At 37.8% G+C, this 18,054-nt stretch overlaps 2 protein-coding genes across 7 annotated transcripts in view; one reads left to right on the top strand and one right to left on the bottom strand.

Moving 5' to 3' along the window:
• Nucleotides 1-18,054, top strand: part of LOC139746484 (uncharacterized) — a 313,137-nt gene that overhangs the window by 25,174 nt on the left and 269,909 nt on the right. The window lies entirely within an intron of this gene.
• The window catches only part of LOC139746654 (cytochrome P450 3A24-like), a 47,406-nt gene that overhangs the window by 20,797 nt on the left and 8,555 nt on the right, over nucleotides 1-18,054 (bottom strand). For 5 of the 6 annotated variants that reach the window (XM_071658088.1, XM_071658091.1, XM_071658089.1 and 2 more), the window contains exons 2-8: nucleotides 13,213-14,202; nucleotides 10,203-10,388; nucleotides 9,039-9,141; nucleotides 7,154-7,303; nucleotides 5,019-5,172; nucleotides 1,420-1,641; nucleotides 50-170 (exon numbers count right to left, since the gene is read on the bottom strand). In XM_071658088.1, coding sequence (XP_071514189.1) covers nucleotides 50-170; nucleotides 1,420-1,641; nucleotides 5,019-5,172; nucleotides 7,154-7,303; nucleotides 9,039-9,141; nucleotides 10,203-10,388; nucleotides 13,213-13,550 — 1,274 coding nt within the window. In that variant the 5' untranslated portion in view covers nucleotides 13,551-14,202. The remainder of the gene's footprint in view (nucleotides 1-49; nucleotides 171-1,419; nucleotides 1,642-5,018; nucleotides 5,173-7,153; nucleotides 7,304-9,038; nucleotides 9,142-10,202; nucleotides 10,389-13,212; nucleotides 14,203-18,054) is intronic. The other variant, XM_071658092.1, reaches the window with a different exon arrangement.

The following is an 18,054-nucleotide window of genomic DNA, read 5'->3' as shown; positions in this document are numbered from 1 at the left end:
TATAATGGCAGCTAAGCTACATGATAAATATGAATGTAGTTCAGTTTACCTGTAAATAGGTATGGTAACTTTTTGTCCTTTTTGTAACGTTATGATGGTGCCAGGGAGGGTAAAATCTTTGGTCACAGTGCGGTCTACTCGGGGTGCAGGAGGGTACAGACGGAGAGTCTCTGCCACAATAGAAAACAGAAATGTTACTATGAATACAAAGCCATCAAAACAATATAGGTAATATTCAGTGTTTGACAATGAAACACAATCATTCACATTAAGGTATATGTATACCTGCATTGCAAATATTTGTAAATTAAAGGGAAGGAAATTCAATCTATCACCAGCACTCTATTCTCAGTTCAGTGTGATGGATCAGGATCACAGCCTTTGCAACATCACTTTTTGTATAACATCATCAACCCATATCCTTTGTGTTAAAGATGTGAATTTTGCCTTAATTTATTCATCTGTTTCTCTGTAACCATCAAAATGCCATAGGTTGTACCTCATTATCATGCTACCCAGGCAGCGAAGAAAATTTTTTCATACATGATTCATATAGATTTATATGAATAATGCAACACATAATATGGGGAGTAATAACATGATTGCTTAGTGAGATGTGTCTGTATTACATCATTAGTAGGGATATGCCTGTGAGTGTTACAGCTGTATTACATCAGTTTAATATTACTATATTGATACATGTATCATTTCTTCAGAGAAAAGAAATCTTTAAAAGGAAAGAAAAAAAAAAAAAAATTCAGAATTTACTGAAAATTGCTCCATTGAGGGCACACTAAGTATCAAGAGTAGCTGCAGTCATTGGTTACATTATAGTCTAAAAGAGTAGGTTATGGCTCTCAGATAATTAGATTGAAAAATCTCAAAAAATCGAGTTTCCAAATACATAAGTCCTCATCTTCTGTAATGATGGTTGTGGCTCTCATAACCAAGGGTCTAGACACTGAAAATTACAGTTCTGATTAATTGATAAACTGAAGGCCTTGTTATTAGATAAAGAGAGATGTGATTTCTGAACAACAAGAGGTCCAGGCCCTATAGAATTAAAGCTGTGATTCTCAGAAAATGAGGTTCTGGTTATGTGGATAAGAACAGATATGGTTCTTCAGTAAAGCTATATTTCTATAACAATAATACGTTTGGGTCTTGGATGAGCAAGGCTGTAAATCCTGGATACTAATCCTTCTGAGTCCTTAATAAGGAGGTATTAGTTACTGGAAAATTATATATTATGACAGTTAAATCATATCATTCTTCAAGTACTAGACAGTTGTATAAGAATTTTGGTAAAACAGGTACAATGAAGCATTATTATTCTTGGCTAATTTAAAAGGCATGACACCCTATGGTTTAGTTTTTCACAATGGAATTAAACTGAATGTAATAAATAGATAGTAATACCTGCAAAAACCATATCCAAGTAAGTCATTTCTGAAATGGCCTCATATGTGATTTCTCCTTCATACTTCTCCAGAACACTGTCAATCTCTTGCATACATTTTTGTTGAATATCTGGATGAAGTGCAAGGCAATACGAGAGGAAACTCAAGGTGGTTGCAGTTGTATCATAACCAGCAATGTAGAACAAGACACACTGAGCTGTGATTACTAGGTCCGTCAACACTGCAAAAAGTATAAAGAATATGGTATTGAAAACGAAATGTCAGTTTGATTTCATATCTTCTTTTAATTTACACTGAAAACATAACTGAAATGGACTGTGTACCCATGAATCAAAAGGAGAGAAACTTTTACTTTCTATCATATTATCTAACATTCAGTATCATATATACCATCTATCTATCTGGAATACATACTCCTTTTCCATTCAAAGTAGGATTTTGCATGCAAAATCATCCTAAAGCACTTTGATTACCAATGATATCCACACCTTCAAGAGCCAAAACCTCTAAAGCAATGTTTAAGACATTAACTGAATAACTCAGTACCAGTTTAGTAACCAGCTAAATGAAGTAGGTACTGCATGCTTGCATCTGTATTCACAATGTGCGAAGAGAATAATAGGTGCAAAAGCAAATATACACATGGGGTATTTCAGAAGCACATTGAATGTAAAATGGAAACAAAAAATATCATGGTTTTTAATTGTGCAACATAGGGATGAAGGAAGAAATATAAAAGAATCTACCAAAATTAAACATCATGATAATAAGGTACTGAATATCAGCCAATTTATATACACGTAAGATCCATTTATTGTAGAGAAAGTTTTCAAAAGTTTTATCAGCTGTACGTGAGTTTTATGTTGTATTCTGTAAGTCAAACTAGTTTCCAGTTTTACCTGAGTGAGGTCATCCGCAGAATGTCAGGTCAATGTCAGGTAGAGTGAGGGTCATGGAGACCCTTACACCAACCTTGCCTCTAATATTACAGGGTCACTTCACCCCATTCCATGTTTCCCCCAATTCTGTATATATAGCCTAAATTGTATTTATTTTGTCACTCTGTAACTAGTCCTTTGAAGATGTGTATACACATGAAAGCACCCAGGATTCTTGTGTTTCCTTTTCCCAGTGGTGATGATTCTGCAGACAGTATGAATTATGTACATGTGTATATATGTATATGTCTGTGTGTGTATATATATGTATACGTTGAGATGTATAGGTATGGATATGTGCGTGTGTGGACGTGTATGTAAATACATGTGTATGTGGGTGGGTTGGGCCTTTCTTTCGTCTGTTTCCTTGCGCTACCTCACTAACACGGGAGATGGCGACAAAGTATAATAAAGAAAATATAATATATATTTTTTTTTTTTTTTTTCAAACTCGCCATTTCCTTGTATTTACTTCCTGCCCCAGGAAACCCTTCTATCTCTATGAGGTTCCTTCAGTGCTGAGGAAACTGGTCATGTCCTCTGGTTGGGACCATGGATCATAAAGTGTAATGATGTTGTACATATGGCTATGTGCAGGGAATACAGGGCAAATGAGTAGCAAGTCCTCAGTCTCTCTCTAGTGGTAATTCCATCATGGGCATGAAGGGTCTCTGGATATGTTGAAACAGTGCTGTAAGTGTTGTAGGGATGAGTGATGTCCAGAGTGCACATGGAAAAGTGTGACGTGTTTGTCTTATGGCTGTATGCTTGGTGAGATGGAGTGTTAAGACTGAATTTGGAGGACAGTTGTTTAATGCTTGTTAGGTTGTTTCAGTGTGTGTGTCTCATTTGTCACTTTTATATTTGTTTGGCTGAAGGAAACTGAGGAAAGAGGCTACTCAAGTGTGAGGTATTGGTAAACCTTTTCTTTCTACATGGGGGTTGGTGGTTAGTTATAAAGTGGTTTGGGTGGGAGAGGTCTAGCACTGATGCAAAGAATTGAGTAATGAGGATGCTGAAGTAAGATTGTATAAGGAGGATTTCTGTTTCATTGTGTAGGTTTTGAGTGTTTGTGGTTGATAGATAGCCAATGATTGTTTGAGTGTTCTGTTGTGAGTGGCTTGCAGCTATGTTGAATCTGTTTTGACAAGGAAGATGACAGAACTGGTGAGGCATAGTTTAAGGTGAAGTGGATATACTGCTTGTAGAGGATGTCACGTATACACTACATCGAAGCTGAATCAAAGAATACTTATCCTTGGTAACATCAAAAGTTGGTAAATGGTTTGGACCCCAAGATATCACCTGACTGGGATCAGTTGTAACTCTGAGAGAAGACCATCAATGGAATTTCTCAAAGACCTTCCCAAGTTGTTCAAAAACTAATCCAGGACCATACACACACTACAGTTATATGGCCCCCACCAGAAGGGTATCTGCCAAAGACAAGGAAGTCTGATGGTCATGGAAATCCAAAGAATTATGAGGTGGTCAGTTTAGTGCAGGCTGACAGCAGGCAGGAAGGTAATGTCACCAGCAAGTGGTGACTATTGATTGAGAGGTACCACTCCTGGAGCAAGCAATAGTCACTAATGCTGTTTGGCTGGTCAGTGACAAGTGAGAGGCATTACCCATACCAGAAAGTAGGGGGTTAGAGGATTTTGACCCAAGAGATATGGGAGATTTTCTCATAGCTCATGGGACAAACCAACCCTGAAGAGAAATGCTGTATTCTAAATAGTCTTAGAGAAGTCAAGACTGTATGTGAAAGATTTTAGAGCTCAACAACAGTGAAGAGAAACAGTTTACAAGAAATGCATTACTTATGGTGAAGAACTATTTTTTCCTTTCATACATGTTTGACATTTCCTGTGTTAATGAGGTAAAACAGGAACAAATGAAGAAAAGAAAATGAAAAAATGGCCTCATTCATTCACATCCAATCTCTAGCTGTTATGTATAATGCACCGAAACCACAACCCCCAATCCACAACCAGGCCCCACAGACCTTTCCATGGTTTCCCTGACTCCTTCATGTGTGCTGGTTCAGCCCATTGAGAGCATGTCATCCTTGTATATCACATTGCTCCAATTCGCTTTATCCCTTGCATGCCATACAACACCCTGCATGTTCATGCCCGAGCCTTTAAAGCATTTTTCACTCCATCCTTCCACCTCATCCTTGGTTCCTCCTTTTCCTTGTTCGTTCCATTTCTGTATATGTATACTCTTTTAGTCATCCTTTCTTTAGTCATCCTTTCCATTACCATACCATTTCAGCACACCTTCAGTTTCCTTATACATACTCCTCTTTACCACACCTCTCTAACCCTATCATTTCCTATTCAATCAATCCTCCTCACACAATGTATCTCAAACATTTTATTTCACTTTCACCTTATTCTTTACATTTTCATGTCTCATTCCTCACATCCATATCGCACTGAAAGGATTACTCTAAAATCAAACATATCCATCTTTGCCCTTAAAGACTGTGACTTCTCTTTCCAGTCAGTCATTCCTCAGCATGGTTAAGACCTTTGCGTCAAGACCTATCTATATTTTCATAAATGTATAGTTGAATAGTTTGACACCTAATTGTTTGGTTACACATTACCCATAATGAGGTTGGACATAATAAATTAATGCATTTCCAAACCTTGATTGGTGACCTTCTTTGTAGAGATGGCTGCACTGCCACTGCTTTTATTGTTGTCAGTCAGCTCCTGTAGTCGAGCATCCAGCAGTAATTGAAGGAAGTCACTTCTTCTCAGATTATTTTCCAAACGATATCTAATTGTGTCGGACACAACCTGCAATGTAGATAAGTTGTTTGTAAATGATTTGCCATAAGGACTAGAACCATACTTGAATATATCTTCATTTTTCAAACTTGTCTGTCATTTCCTGTTTTAGCAAAGTAGTGCCGCATTTGCTCACATCCATTCTCTAGCTGTTATGTGCAATGCACTGAAACCACTGCCCCCTATCCACACCCAGGCTCCACAAACCTTTCCATGGTTTTCTTCGGCCATTTCATACGTTCTGGTCCAGTCTACTGAAAGCACTTCAACCCCTGTATACAGTAGCATTCTAGTTCACCTAATCTCTTGCACGCATTTCATCCTCCTGCATGCTGAGGCCCCACTCGTCAGTTCTTAGATATCAAGCTTCCACTGGAATCCTCACTTACTAAAGTACAAGCATAAAACTACTTTTCAGCAGCCTCATGAACTTCTAATTTTTCCTCAAGAAATACATCTTGCCATCTATTGCTTTGGCAAGGCTTAATACGAGCCAGCCAACCATGAGGAATACACAGTTATCAATTGAGTAAACAATGGAGATCTTTTATCAAAATCAGTAAAAACAAAAATTTCAAGATATGCTCATGTTTCTCTGCTTGAATACACTTTCATTGTTTCCATGAAATAGTAAAGAGTGCAATTAATGTTGACTCATAAATCAATTATTTAACTTTAGATTTATATATATTCACATAATTTCTATGGAAAACTTGCCATAAACAATGAAAATATTGATTAGCACTGCCAACAGTCCCATACATTGTACTTTTTTTTTTTACGTGTGTGTGTGTGTGAATACTGAATTTTGCACTTTGATAAGCACTAGAGTATTGGCTTTGTAAATAATAAACAAAATACAGTTAGTGTCGAGCCTCAAATAATATAGCATATTTGATCCCTTTCTCTGATGAGACTGATTTGCTGTTGCCTGCTATGTACATTATTTGATGGGCTTTTTTTATATAGATTGAAGTAACACATTAATCATTAAACAAATATATTATGAATAGCATGCTAGAAGATATCCTCCTATGGACATAAGTAGTGGCAGGCTACTGAAATTGGGCTAAAATCCAGCCAAAGGATTCTTGGACTGTAATGCTACTTGAAATCGCTTGAGAAATTTATTTTAACATTTGCTAATTTTTTGTACTTTACAATACCTTTAACAAGCCACATTATCTGATGCAGTTGCTGTATGCTATTTCAATTACCAACTCTCTTTCACGCACTTTATGTAATTTGTTTCCAGGTATAGGTCAGAAGGAATACTTATCGCGTATTCCCTGCATGTCATAGAAGGCGACTAAAAAGGGAGCTGGAAATCCTCCCCTCCCATTTTTAATTTTCCAAAAGAAGGAACAGAGAAAGGGGCCAAGTGAGGATATTTCCTCTTAGGCTCAGTCCTCTGTTTTTATTCTTAACACCACCTCGCTAATGTGGGAAATGGTTAATATACATGAAAAGAAAAGAAAACAAATGGGAACATCAGTGAAAAGGGCAAATGGGGAAGTTGCAACAGGCAGAGATAAGATAAGGCGGAGATAAAGTGAGCATTTTGAAGAACTTCAAACTCTTTGATGATATGGTGGCAGATGTTGGGTGTTCAGAAAGGTAGGCAAAGTGGAGTCATGGAAAGTGGTTGGTGAAGAGAGAAGGTTTGATGAAACCCTTGCTAAATAATGGTACTTGGGCTAATATGAATAGGTGGAGAGAGGTGATACAAAAATTGGAGAGTGTATCTGGGTGAGGTTGATGATGGTGGAAGTAGGAGAGTGTGAATACCCTATAAAAAAATGAATAGACTGAAACGGATAATATTTTTTTGTGAGAAGGAAACATTTATGGATGAATAGCAAGGTCTGCACCATAAATGCATGTTTCAGATGAGGGTTCTTGATATGGCACCTGATTTGTACTGGAAAATGAGTTAATGCAATTGATCTAATAAAATCAGTTTACTGGAAAAAGTTGCCTTTTAACTCACCTTAGTAAAGAAGTGAATAGGTGTTCTGTCAATAACATTGAGGCAGAGATGTTTGGCAATATGTGGCCAAAGGAACTGGAAGAACAAGATTGGTCTCTTCCATTTAGGTGGTGGTCTAAAAAAGCGGGCAGCAGCAGCAGAGAATTCATTCTGTGGGTAGCCCAAGAAAATTCATCATTCAGTAATCATATGCACTTGATCAATATTACCTCCTAATTAATTTTTTCTCACAGGAGTGTGACTTCCTGGCCATCATACCCCTTCTTCTATTCATATTTGGTGACAATAAAACCAATCTTGTCCTACACCCACACACATACATACAACAATAAAAGAAATTCATAAATTCAAGATGATGTCAGGATAGAGGTGCCAGAATATCCAAACAAGAGTAGGGATGATACAGCTACAGGGAAATTATCCCTATGTGATTTCTGATAGCCAAATAAAATTAGTGACAAAACCATGAGATGGAAGAGTCACCGATAAAGTCATCTTTGTGAACAATACATAGGAAACTTGTAGAGAAGGATAAAATGTGGTTGTACATCAATCCCCATCATGCATAAATCAAGTGCATGTTATTACAAGGAGTCAAACAGATCAATAACTTCCTTTGGAATAAGTTGTGCACACGCAAACTAATGTGTGCTAAGCACTGTACATTACCACATCCCAGGGTTGATGACTGGCAATGAAAGATAAGCTATCAGTTCCATCACTCTAACAACCAAGTAGCTGGAATGTCAATTGATGCAACAAACTTTTTTGTAATAATTGGTTTTCTTTGTAGAAATTCATGTAGGGGTATCTGTGTATAGCTGTTTCAACCCTATTCTTGTTTATATACTTATTGTTACCTTATCCCTCCATTATTTTGCATATGTGATATGTTTTTGGTTAACTGTTTCTGTTGTTTTTATGCCCTGCCACTACGAAATTGTATGTGGGACCGTAGGTTATAATCCCTGTGTCTTTGCATCTGTCTGCAGGCACATTATTATTAGCATTAGATCTCAAGAACAGTACATGAGAGAAACTCCATACTACATCATAAGTAACCGCAGTAGAGATGAGCTAGTTAGATTATAGGGCACATTAGATGTATGCAGGTATCACCCATAAGTACTTTATTTTCAGTTTTCTTCAACCCCCCCCCCCCCATTATCAGATGTTTTTTAAGAAATAATAATGCCATGAATAGACATCTTATGGCATTGCCTTGAAAAAATAATAGAAAATGAAAAATTATATTTTGGTGGATAATTGACACTTCAAGAATGCAGCTAAAAATTCATCTGGTGACTAAAGAGTTTAAAAATTTTTTTTTTACAAAATTACACCACAGACTTGGCCTTCATCCATCACTAAAAGCAATTAGAAAGAGAACAGGCACCGCACAAGACCCTTCCTTTTATGTTCTCACCATTCCATCAAAGACAAAATAAACCTGATCCTCAGCTACTCATTGCCAGCCAAGTACACACAAAACCTCAGTACAGTAAGTCTTTACTCCAAGATGTACAGGGACACCTAAGGCACATGGCACATATAGTTACACAATGGGATTCTCACAAACTGATCCTAAAGCAACAACAACACCAACTGCAAACATTTTAGCCATTAAATTGACCCTGGTCAGGAGGATACTATATTAATTTTATGACTACTTTGTGTGTTTATGATGGCTGTGACCAGCTAACCCATGGAGGATGGATGTAGAAAATACTAATATTTCATTTTAAATTGCTCATGCAGTTTCAACATGACAATCTACTTTTGAGTGTGGAACGTAAATTAGGTAGGCTACTCAACACTGCATTTCACATAGCTCTGATTGATTGATACATTTCATTTTGAATTTATAAGCCATGACAATACATACCTGAGTGTTGTTCAGAGAGTCACTATTCACTCCAAAGGCAATGCTGGCAATTGTATCCATGGTGAACATTCCATACACTTCCTTCATCTCAAACACAGAAGACCTATGAAAGATTGCAATCAGAAAATAGAAAAAAATCCTATTCAAATTAAGACTTTTCTTGGCATGGAAAGGGATATGCTAAAGGTTCATCTGCTTATGTCTCTTGCTGCCATCATATCAGAATGCATAATCAAACAGTCCACTCCTCTCTAGAAAGCACAGTGACCCCAAGTACAGTGACTGTATGTTATTAATATAATGAACAAATACAAATTGGAGGTGGAAAGATGGGGTGAAAAAGATTTTGAGTGATCGGGGCCTGAATGTGCAGGAGGGTGAAAGGGGTGCAAGGAATAGAGTGAATTGGAACGATGTGGTATAGCGGGGTTGACATGCTGTCAGTGGATTAAACCAGGGCATGTGAAGCATCTGGGGTACACCATGGAAAGTTCTGTGGGGCCTGGATGTGGAAAGGGAGCTGTGGTTTCGGTGCATTATACATGACAGCTAGAGACTGAGTGTGAACAAATGTGGCCTTTGTTGTCTTTTCCTGGTGCTACCTCGCGCACATGCGGGGGGAGGAGGTTGTTATTTCATGTGTGGCAGGGTAGCAATGGGAATGAATAAGGACAGACAGTGTGAATTATGTACATGTGTATATATGTATATGTCTGTGTGTGTGTATATATATGTATTCATTGAGATGTATAGGTATGTATATGTGCGTGTGTGGACGTGTATGTATATACATGTGTATATGTATCAAAAACAAATTAATATATAAACAAATAAAAGCAATTACTGATCTTGCAAGCCACCTGACAATAGCAGTAGAGAGCCATACAGCAAATCTGAATGCATGCATGATCCCAGTGAGAATGTGACCTCCATGTTGCTAACTAGTAGGGGAGAATTTGTTGGTATTAGCCTGGTGACAGTGCTGACTGGCTGAGGACAGATCCACTGAAGAAGCAGTGGTTGTGGGTGCATTTGGGTCATATACAAAGGGTTGGTGATGGCTAGGACCTTCTCACCAAAATATGAGGGCAGGGTATGTTCATGTATTCCCAAAGAATATTTGATGCACTCAAAACAGACTGTAAGAAGAGAAAATACACAAACCTCTTATCAAGCTCCTTATCAAAATATGTGACAAGGTTTTGAGCACAATCCTTGACCAGTGGCAAAGTTTGCTTGATCTTCCCAGAGCTAAATGTTGGTGTCATTACTGATCGTACTGCTTTCCACATTCCTCCCTTTAAGCCCAATAGCATGTGGTCCATCACAGGCTCATTAAAGGTTACAAAACTGTAATAGAAAAGCTGATTAACAATCATAATTGATCAAAAATGAGAACAGAAAATAATTGTGTAAATCATTGTTTGTATAAGCAGACTAGTGATCAAATTGGTTTGCCTTAACTGCCCATGGAAATACTACCATGAAAAATATAGAATGAATTTGCTTAAGAGTATGTGCCTCCTTTTGACTTGTACTTCCTAATGGTGGTTCTCTAGGCATATTACATAGCAAACCCAATTGGTTGCTTTTTTACTGTCATCAAACTCTCACATATCTAGTTAAGGATTAATAGTAAATTTCTGTATTCTCTCTCCTAATTTTCTTTTTCCTTTTTATGTATATTGGCTTCTCCATGGGATAGAAAACATTCATTTTGTTCACGGAAGTTCCTTTAGTTAAAGTATATGGCAAATGTTTCAATAATATGACCAGTAGAGTGCCACCTGCACCTTTTTTTTATTTTCAATCTCTAACTCTTAACGTACATTATTTGATCAATACTTAAATATAGCCAAGAGTATATTTTTGGCTCATTTGTGGAATATGTAATGATTGCTTATCAAGGTAAAATACATACAGAATACACCTTTTGGTATAATTAAATTTGATAATAGTGTAGGCTAAGCATTAATATGAATACAGAATGAGTGATAAGAAAATGGAGACCAAACCCTTGTCCCATCTAGCACCATAAATGCATATTCTTCATAAATGTTTGATGATGCTAGACTCTCCAATCTGCCATCCATTTTCTTTTCACTATGTGCAAGTAATATAATATATGTAAAATATATCAAACTGTAAATAAATAGCCCATTCCTAAATAAATATCCGTCCTTATCATGTCGATATCTATTGTACTGTGTATTAAAAGGCTAAATTTACTGCTGTGTTATTTATCTCTCTTTCTGTAATATAAGAGCAACATATGTTAGGATAAAAAACTTTGGATGTTTCAGGTAGAGGAAAACTGAATAAGTGTTAGGGGGTCAAGAACACTTTCCATCCTTATTTCCAGGAACAGCATAATCTTTCATAGTTGACACCCCATGGTTTGGGTACATAAACTAGTTTGTTACTTGCTGCTCATTATGCTTTTACCTGGGAAGATGGATAACTGCCAGTTACCCAAGACAAAGTGTAGCTGGTTTGGTGAGTATGCTAACTCTCCTTTTGTTGGGTGAGTGCATGGAAGTTTGTTTTTTGCATATGACCATTTTCAAGATGGCTCTGATTCCCATTTAATGGGTGCTACAATGTCTGCAAAAAACATTGTCTATTTTCCATATATTTTCAAAGGCAATACATGGCTAAGGTTATTGTGGGTAAAAGCACATGATGCTTTCTGGGTGAAATCGTCATACATCTGGTTACTGAGATTAGTGTTTCTAACAGTGTAAACACCAACAACCTGCCTCATTGTGCCTCAAGATATCTTGAGGGAAAGATGATCATTCTTTACTCTTCCAGGTTGCCACTTCATTTTGGGAACTTTGCATCAGGTAAATGTATTTCTTCTACCTGTGCTTCAAGATGGTTAGCTCTTACCTTTATATGCAAGAGAACACCCAAATTCTCACTTGAAAGCATGAAAATGTGAATACACATGAGATTTCTTGGTGCGCTGGGATATCAGAATGCACGATAAGGTGGCTGATTCCTGCAAAACCTCTTACCAGTGCCTTGCCTTATTCTGGAGATCAAGACCCTGTGGACCCAAAACATGGACTCCAGACATCTGCAGAAGGTAATCAAGGCCAAAGAAAAGATGACAAAGCAACAAAAAATGCAAATGAGACTGCCTTTGAAAATGGTATGGATGGCAGACAAGGTTATTGCAAACACTGTATGTTGCCTACTGCACACTCACAAACATGTGTCTTTGCAGTTCATTAAGTTGAGAAAGTACAGTAAAGAGGAAAAAGATGAAAACAAACTTCCTAAACCATGGATGAGTAAACAATAAAGAGAAAAGGGCTGCAGAACAAGAGAAACATCTGCTTGACTAAGAGAAGATTCTCATTATGATGTATATTTTGTGTGGAAAGTAAAAATTACTGAAAATTCTTCAGGTTTGGTTAAACTGATACATATAACACCTTGTTCATTCATTTTAATATGAACAAGCTGGAATCTTCTTTCACATGGCAGACGCTTTTGATGAAGATAGCAAATGAATTGCAGTCATAAGAAAAATACCTTTGGGTGGTGAGAAGCAGATGGAGGTGGTGATAACCTATACAACATTAGCAATGGTTTTACAAGCATATGTAAATCAATAAAGAGCATGCCATGTTATCTGCAGAGTCATACTTTCAATATGTATTTCAATATATCCCTTTCTGCTTTTAGAACAGAGAGGTAGGTCCACAATCTTTACCAGTCATTTCAGCTGCTAAGAATTCTCACACTATTTAGTAATAGATACACAAAAAAGATTCAAAGTCATTCATCAATATGCTTCTTGAGTACCTGTATCTTAAGTAATTCAGCTACCACTGTCTGGGCAAATACAGATAAGTATATTTTTGGAATGAATATTTCCATAGCAAGACTGCATTGATGAAAAAGTACATGAAAGAAGAATAAAAAAGAAAGAAAAATCAGAAATCGTTTGAATGACAAAGCTAATGTGGAATTTGATAATGTATTACAGACTATAGTAAGCTGGTGCAGTGTACCTAAGGCCTAATACAAGAACCTCCAGTGGGAAATGAGGTAATCTTTTCCATGGACAAGCAAGGACAACTAATTTATTTACATTTGACTGTGAATTACATAAATTTGGGTGAAAAATATGAAGAAATAAGAAAAACAGAATAGCTCTCACCTCCTGTCAGTGAAGTGGTCAAAGTCCTTTACCATCACATGCTTGAGTATCTCTGGATCACCAATCATAAGGCATGGTTGCGTAAATTCATAGTATCCACAAAATTTCTTTCCTCCATATTTTTCATACAGCATTTGATCAAATTCTGCCATTGAATGTGTTGGCTTCAGCCTGGCATACATATTCCCAATAATCCATGTAGGTTTAGGGCCTTGAACTCCACGAATCTCCCAGAAACTGTATGTCTTTTGCAAATAAAGCACAGCCAGTGATAGCACCACCACTAATGGCACAATGACAGGAGAAGTACATAAACAAGACACTATTTGAGCAATCATCTTGATGGTTAACAAGTTAAGAAACACCCGATCATTCACTTTAATAGATCCTAGTTCTGTATTGAATCTTAAGCTATGAACTGTACAAGTGATTTACATGAAGCAGAGGACAAGAACCTGAATATTATCAAAACTTGCCATTAACATTCAAAGTTTACAGCAATATTAAAGTTTGTCATGAAATGAAGATTGATTCATGTTAAAACTTAAAAGGGCTAATTTATAAACTTTCTGACTTAAATTCATTGGATATAATAATCAAAGCAACCTTAAGAATGCCATTCAAATTCACAAAATGGTAATTCAACACTTAGAGAGGCCAGTGATATGAAATAAATTTACAAAAGACATACAAATCTCGCATTATCTTCAATAATATGACAGAACAGGCTTATATATGGCAAAAGTGAACAAGTTGAAGAGTAAGAAGGCTTTGGAACACTGTAGACTGTAGGCACACATCAGAATAGAGGATAATATTCTGTGCTGTCAGTCACCAGCATAGCAAAAAGCAGAATGTGAGATTCATGCCAGTCTTCTTTTTATCAAAAGATGTGTTTTCTTGTTATTTGCAGTAACTAGCGTTTTAGGTTTAGTGGTGAAAGATGAAACCCACTTCTGATCACACTTGAAAGACTTGGGGTGCATAGTACTGAAATGAAGAAATTTTTTTTTTTCAAAATTAACATACTCATGAGAAAAACCTCATATTTAAAGACATGGTAAAGGTCAGCATATGGTTTTATAAATATGTGAACATATGTAACTCTTTCCATTCAATCACTGTGTCTCCAAGCTCCATTTTTGACTTCCCTACCAGTAATTACATATATTTAATTACCTTCTGTCACAGGAGTCCCCTCTATCTTTTTGAGACTCCTGCAGTTCTCAAGTAGCTGGTTACATCTGCTGGGCAAGACTAGGCTATACACTGTAGTGATGTCATGTGTGTATCTGTGTGGGGAGGGTGCTGGACAAATGATTAGTAAGTGTTCAGTATTTTTATCATGGTTGTTGCACTGTGGGCATGGAGGGTCCTGGGATGGGTTGACTTGGTGTTTGTAGTAATGTAGGGATGAGTGATATCCAGAATAGACAGAAGGGTGAATTGTGTTTTTCTGGGGGGCATGGTTTCAAACGGATGTACTTATGGTTGGATGGTGTTTATTACAGGGAAGTTAGTCATTTGTGTACTTATGACATAGCATCTGTGGCAGATTCTCGTGAGAGGCTACAGAAGATGGTATCTAAATCAGGGAGAATGTTTGAAAAGAGAAAGTTGAGAGTAAATTTGAATAAAAGTAAGGTTATCAATTGTAGTTGTAGTATTGGAGACAGGTCAGATGTAGTGAGCGTTTGAATGAAGAGAACGTAGAGGAAATGGGAATTATTAGATACCTAGGAGTGGACAGAGGAGCAAGTGGAACTATGGATGCTGAATTGAGCCATAGGGTGGATGCATTGAGGACTTTGTGAAAAGAGAGTTTATTGTTGGTGAGGGCAAAGATGAGTATGTTTGATGGAATAATAATCCTAACATTGTTGTATACACAAGAGGCATAGGCCCTTGATGAAAAAGTTTGGAGGAGAGTGGATGTATTAGAAATGAAATGCTGAAGGACAAAATATGGTGATAGGAGGGTTGATTAACAAATTATAGGGTATGAGAGAGATGTGGTTATAGAATATGGTTGAAAGAACAAAAGAAGGTATGCTGAAATAATTTGGATACATGAAGAGGATAAGTGAGGAGAGGTTGACAAAGTGGGTGTATATGTCTGAAGTAGAGGGGATGAAAAAAAGGGGGATAAAGAATAGGAGATGGAAGGAGGGGGTGAAAAAGGTTTTGAATGCTCAGGTGTTTGAGCACACAGGAGGGTGTAAGGCATGCATGGGATAGAGTGAATTGGAGTGATGTGGTGCACAGGAAGAAAAGTGCTGTCAGTGGACTGAACCATAGCATACGAAGCAGTCGGGAAACCATGGAAAGGTCTCTGGAGCCTGTTTATGGATATGGGGCTGTGGTTTTGGTGCATCATACATAACAACTAGAGAGTAGATATGAGTGAATAGTGCAATTTCTTCATCTGGTCCTGGTGATATCTTGCTGTTGTGGGAGAAGACAACTAAAAGGGGTGAGAGCAAGGGGCTGGAAACCCTCCCCTTCCTGTATTTCAATTTCAATTTCTAAGAGGAAACAAAAGAAGTAGTCAGGCAAGGAATGCCCATCCTCCTTGAAGGCTCAGATTGGGTTGTTTGAATGTGTATGGATGTATCCAAGATGAGAAGGGAGGAGAGATAGGTAGTATGTTTGAGGAAAGAAACCTGAATGATCTGGCACTAAGTTAAACAAAGCTCAAGGGTAAAGGGGAAGAATGGTTTGGAACTGTCTTTGGGAGTAAAGTCAGGGGTTGGTGAGAGGACAAGGAGTAGCACTGCACCTGAACCAGGAGTTGTGAGAGAGTGTAAGGAACTAAATTCTAGACTGATGTTGGTAAAAATGAAAGTGGATGGTGAGACATGGTTGATTATTGGTGTGTATGCACCTGGCCATGAGAAGAAAGATCATGAGAGGCAACTGTTTTGAGAGCAGCAGAGTGAGTGTCAGCAGTTTTAGTGCATGAGACTGGTTATTAATGATGGGTGAATTAAATGTGAAGGTAAGTAATGTGGCAGTTGAGGGTATAATTGGTGTGCTTGGGGTATTCGGTGTTATAAATGGAAATGGTGGAGAGCTTGTGGAGTTGTGTGCTGTAAAAAGACTTGTGATTTGGAATACCTGGTTTAAAGATATACACAAATATACATACATGAGTAGGAGGGATGGTCGCTGGGCATTATTAAATTACATATTAATTGAAAGGTGTATAAAAGAGAGACTTTTGGATGTAAATGTGCTGAGAGGGGCAGCTGGTGGGATGTCTGATCACTATCTTGTGGAGGCAAGGATGAAGATTTGTAAAGGTTTTCAGAGAAGAGGAGGCAATGTTGGGAAAAGAGAGTGGTGAAAGTAAGCGACCTTGGAAAGGAGACTTGTGTGAAGAAATACTGGGAGAGATTGAATGTAGAATGGCAAAAGGTGAGAGCAAATGAAGTGAGGTGAATGTGAGGTATTTAGGAAGCATTGATGGCATGTGCAAAAGATGCATGTGGCATGCGAAAGGTGGGCAGATTAAAAAAGGGTAGCGAGTGGTGGAACGAAGAAGTAAAGTTGCTAGTGAAAAAGAGAGGTGTTTGGGCATTACTTACATGGAAAGAGTGCAAATGATTACATGCATAAGAGAAAGCAGCAGGAGTTCCAGATGAAGGTGCATGGGTTGAAAAAGAAGGCAAATGAGAGTTGAGATGAGAGTATCATTAAAATTTAGGGAGAATGAAAAGATGTTTTGGAATGAGGTAAATAATGTGTAAAAGACAAGAGAATGAATGGGAACATTGGTAAAGGGAGCAAAAGGAGAAGTCATAACAGGTAGTGATGAAGTGAGAAGATGGAATGAGTATTTTGAAGGATTGTTAAATGTGTTTGATGATAGAGTGGCAGATGTAGGGTGTTTAGGTGGGGGTGGTATGCAAAGTGAGACGGTCAGGGAGAGTGGTTTGATGAAAAGAGAAGAGGATGGGGAAAGCTGTGCAGAAGATGAAATCTGGTAAGGCAGCTGGATTGGATGATTTTGAAGGTGACTTTATTAAGAAAGGGGGTGACTGTTTTGTTGTTTGGCTTGTAAGGATAATCAGTGTATGTATGGATCATGGTGAGGTGACTTTAGTTTGGAAGAATGCATGTATAGTGCCATTGTAAAAAGGCAAATATTTAAACTACAGCAGCATAAGTTTGTTAAGTATACCTGGAAAATTATTTGGGAGGGTATTGATTGGGAGAGTGAAGGCATGCTACAGAGCATCACATTGGGGAGGAGCAGTGTGGTTTCAGAAGTGGTAGAGGATGTGTGAATCACGAGTTTGCTTTGAAGAATGCATGCGAGATATTCTTAGAAAAACAGATGGATTTGTATGTGGCATTTATGGGTCTGGAGAAAGCATATATGGTGTGGGAGGTTAACTGCTAGAAGCACTGAGAAGTTTTTATCAAGGGTGTAAGGCATGTGTACAAGTAGAAAGAGAGGAGAGTGATTGGTTCCCAGCGAAGGTCGGTCTGCAGCAGGTATGTGTGATTTCCCAATGGTTGTTTAATTTGTTTATGAATGAGGTGGTTAGGGAGGTAAATGCAAGAGTTTTTGAGAGAGGAGGGCTAGTATGCAGTCTGCTGGGGATGAGAGGGCCTGGGAAGTGAGTCAGTTGTTGTTCTCTGATGATACAGCGTTGGTGGCTGATTTGTGAGAAACTGCAGAAGTTGGTGACTGAGTTTGGAAGTGTATGTGAAAGGAGAAATGTGAGAGTTCCTATTGACTACTATTACTTCCTTCTCCTGCCTAATGTTACTACCTACTTCTTCCTAATGTTTCTACCAAATGCTCCTGCCTAAATGTTCCTAAATACTTCTATC

This window comes from Panulirus ornatus, chromosome 65, assembly GCF_036320965.1.
Source record: "Panulirus ornatus isolate Po-2019 chromosome 65, ASM3632096v1, whole genome shotgun sequence".
Lineage (NCBI taxonomy): Eukaryota > Metazoa > Arthropoda > Malacostraca > Decapoda > Palinuridae > Panulirus > Panulirus ornatus.
This window is presented reverse-complemented; position numbering and strand designations above follow the sequence as displayed.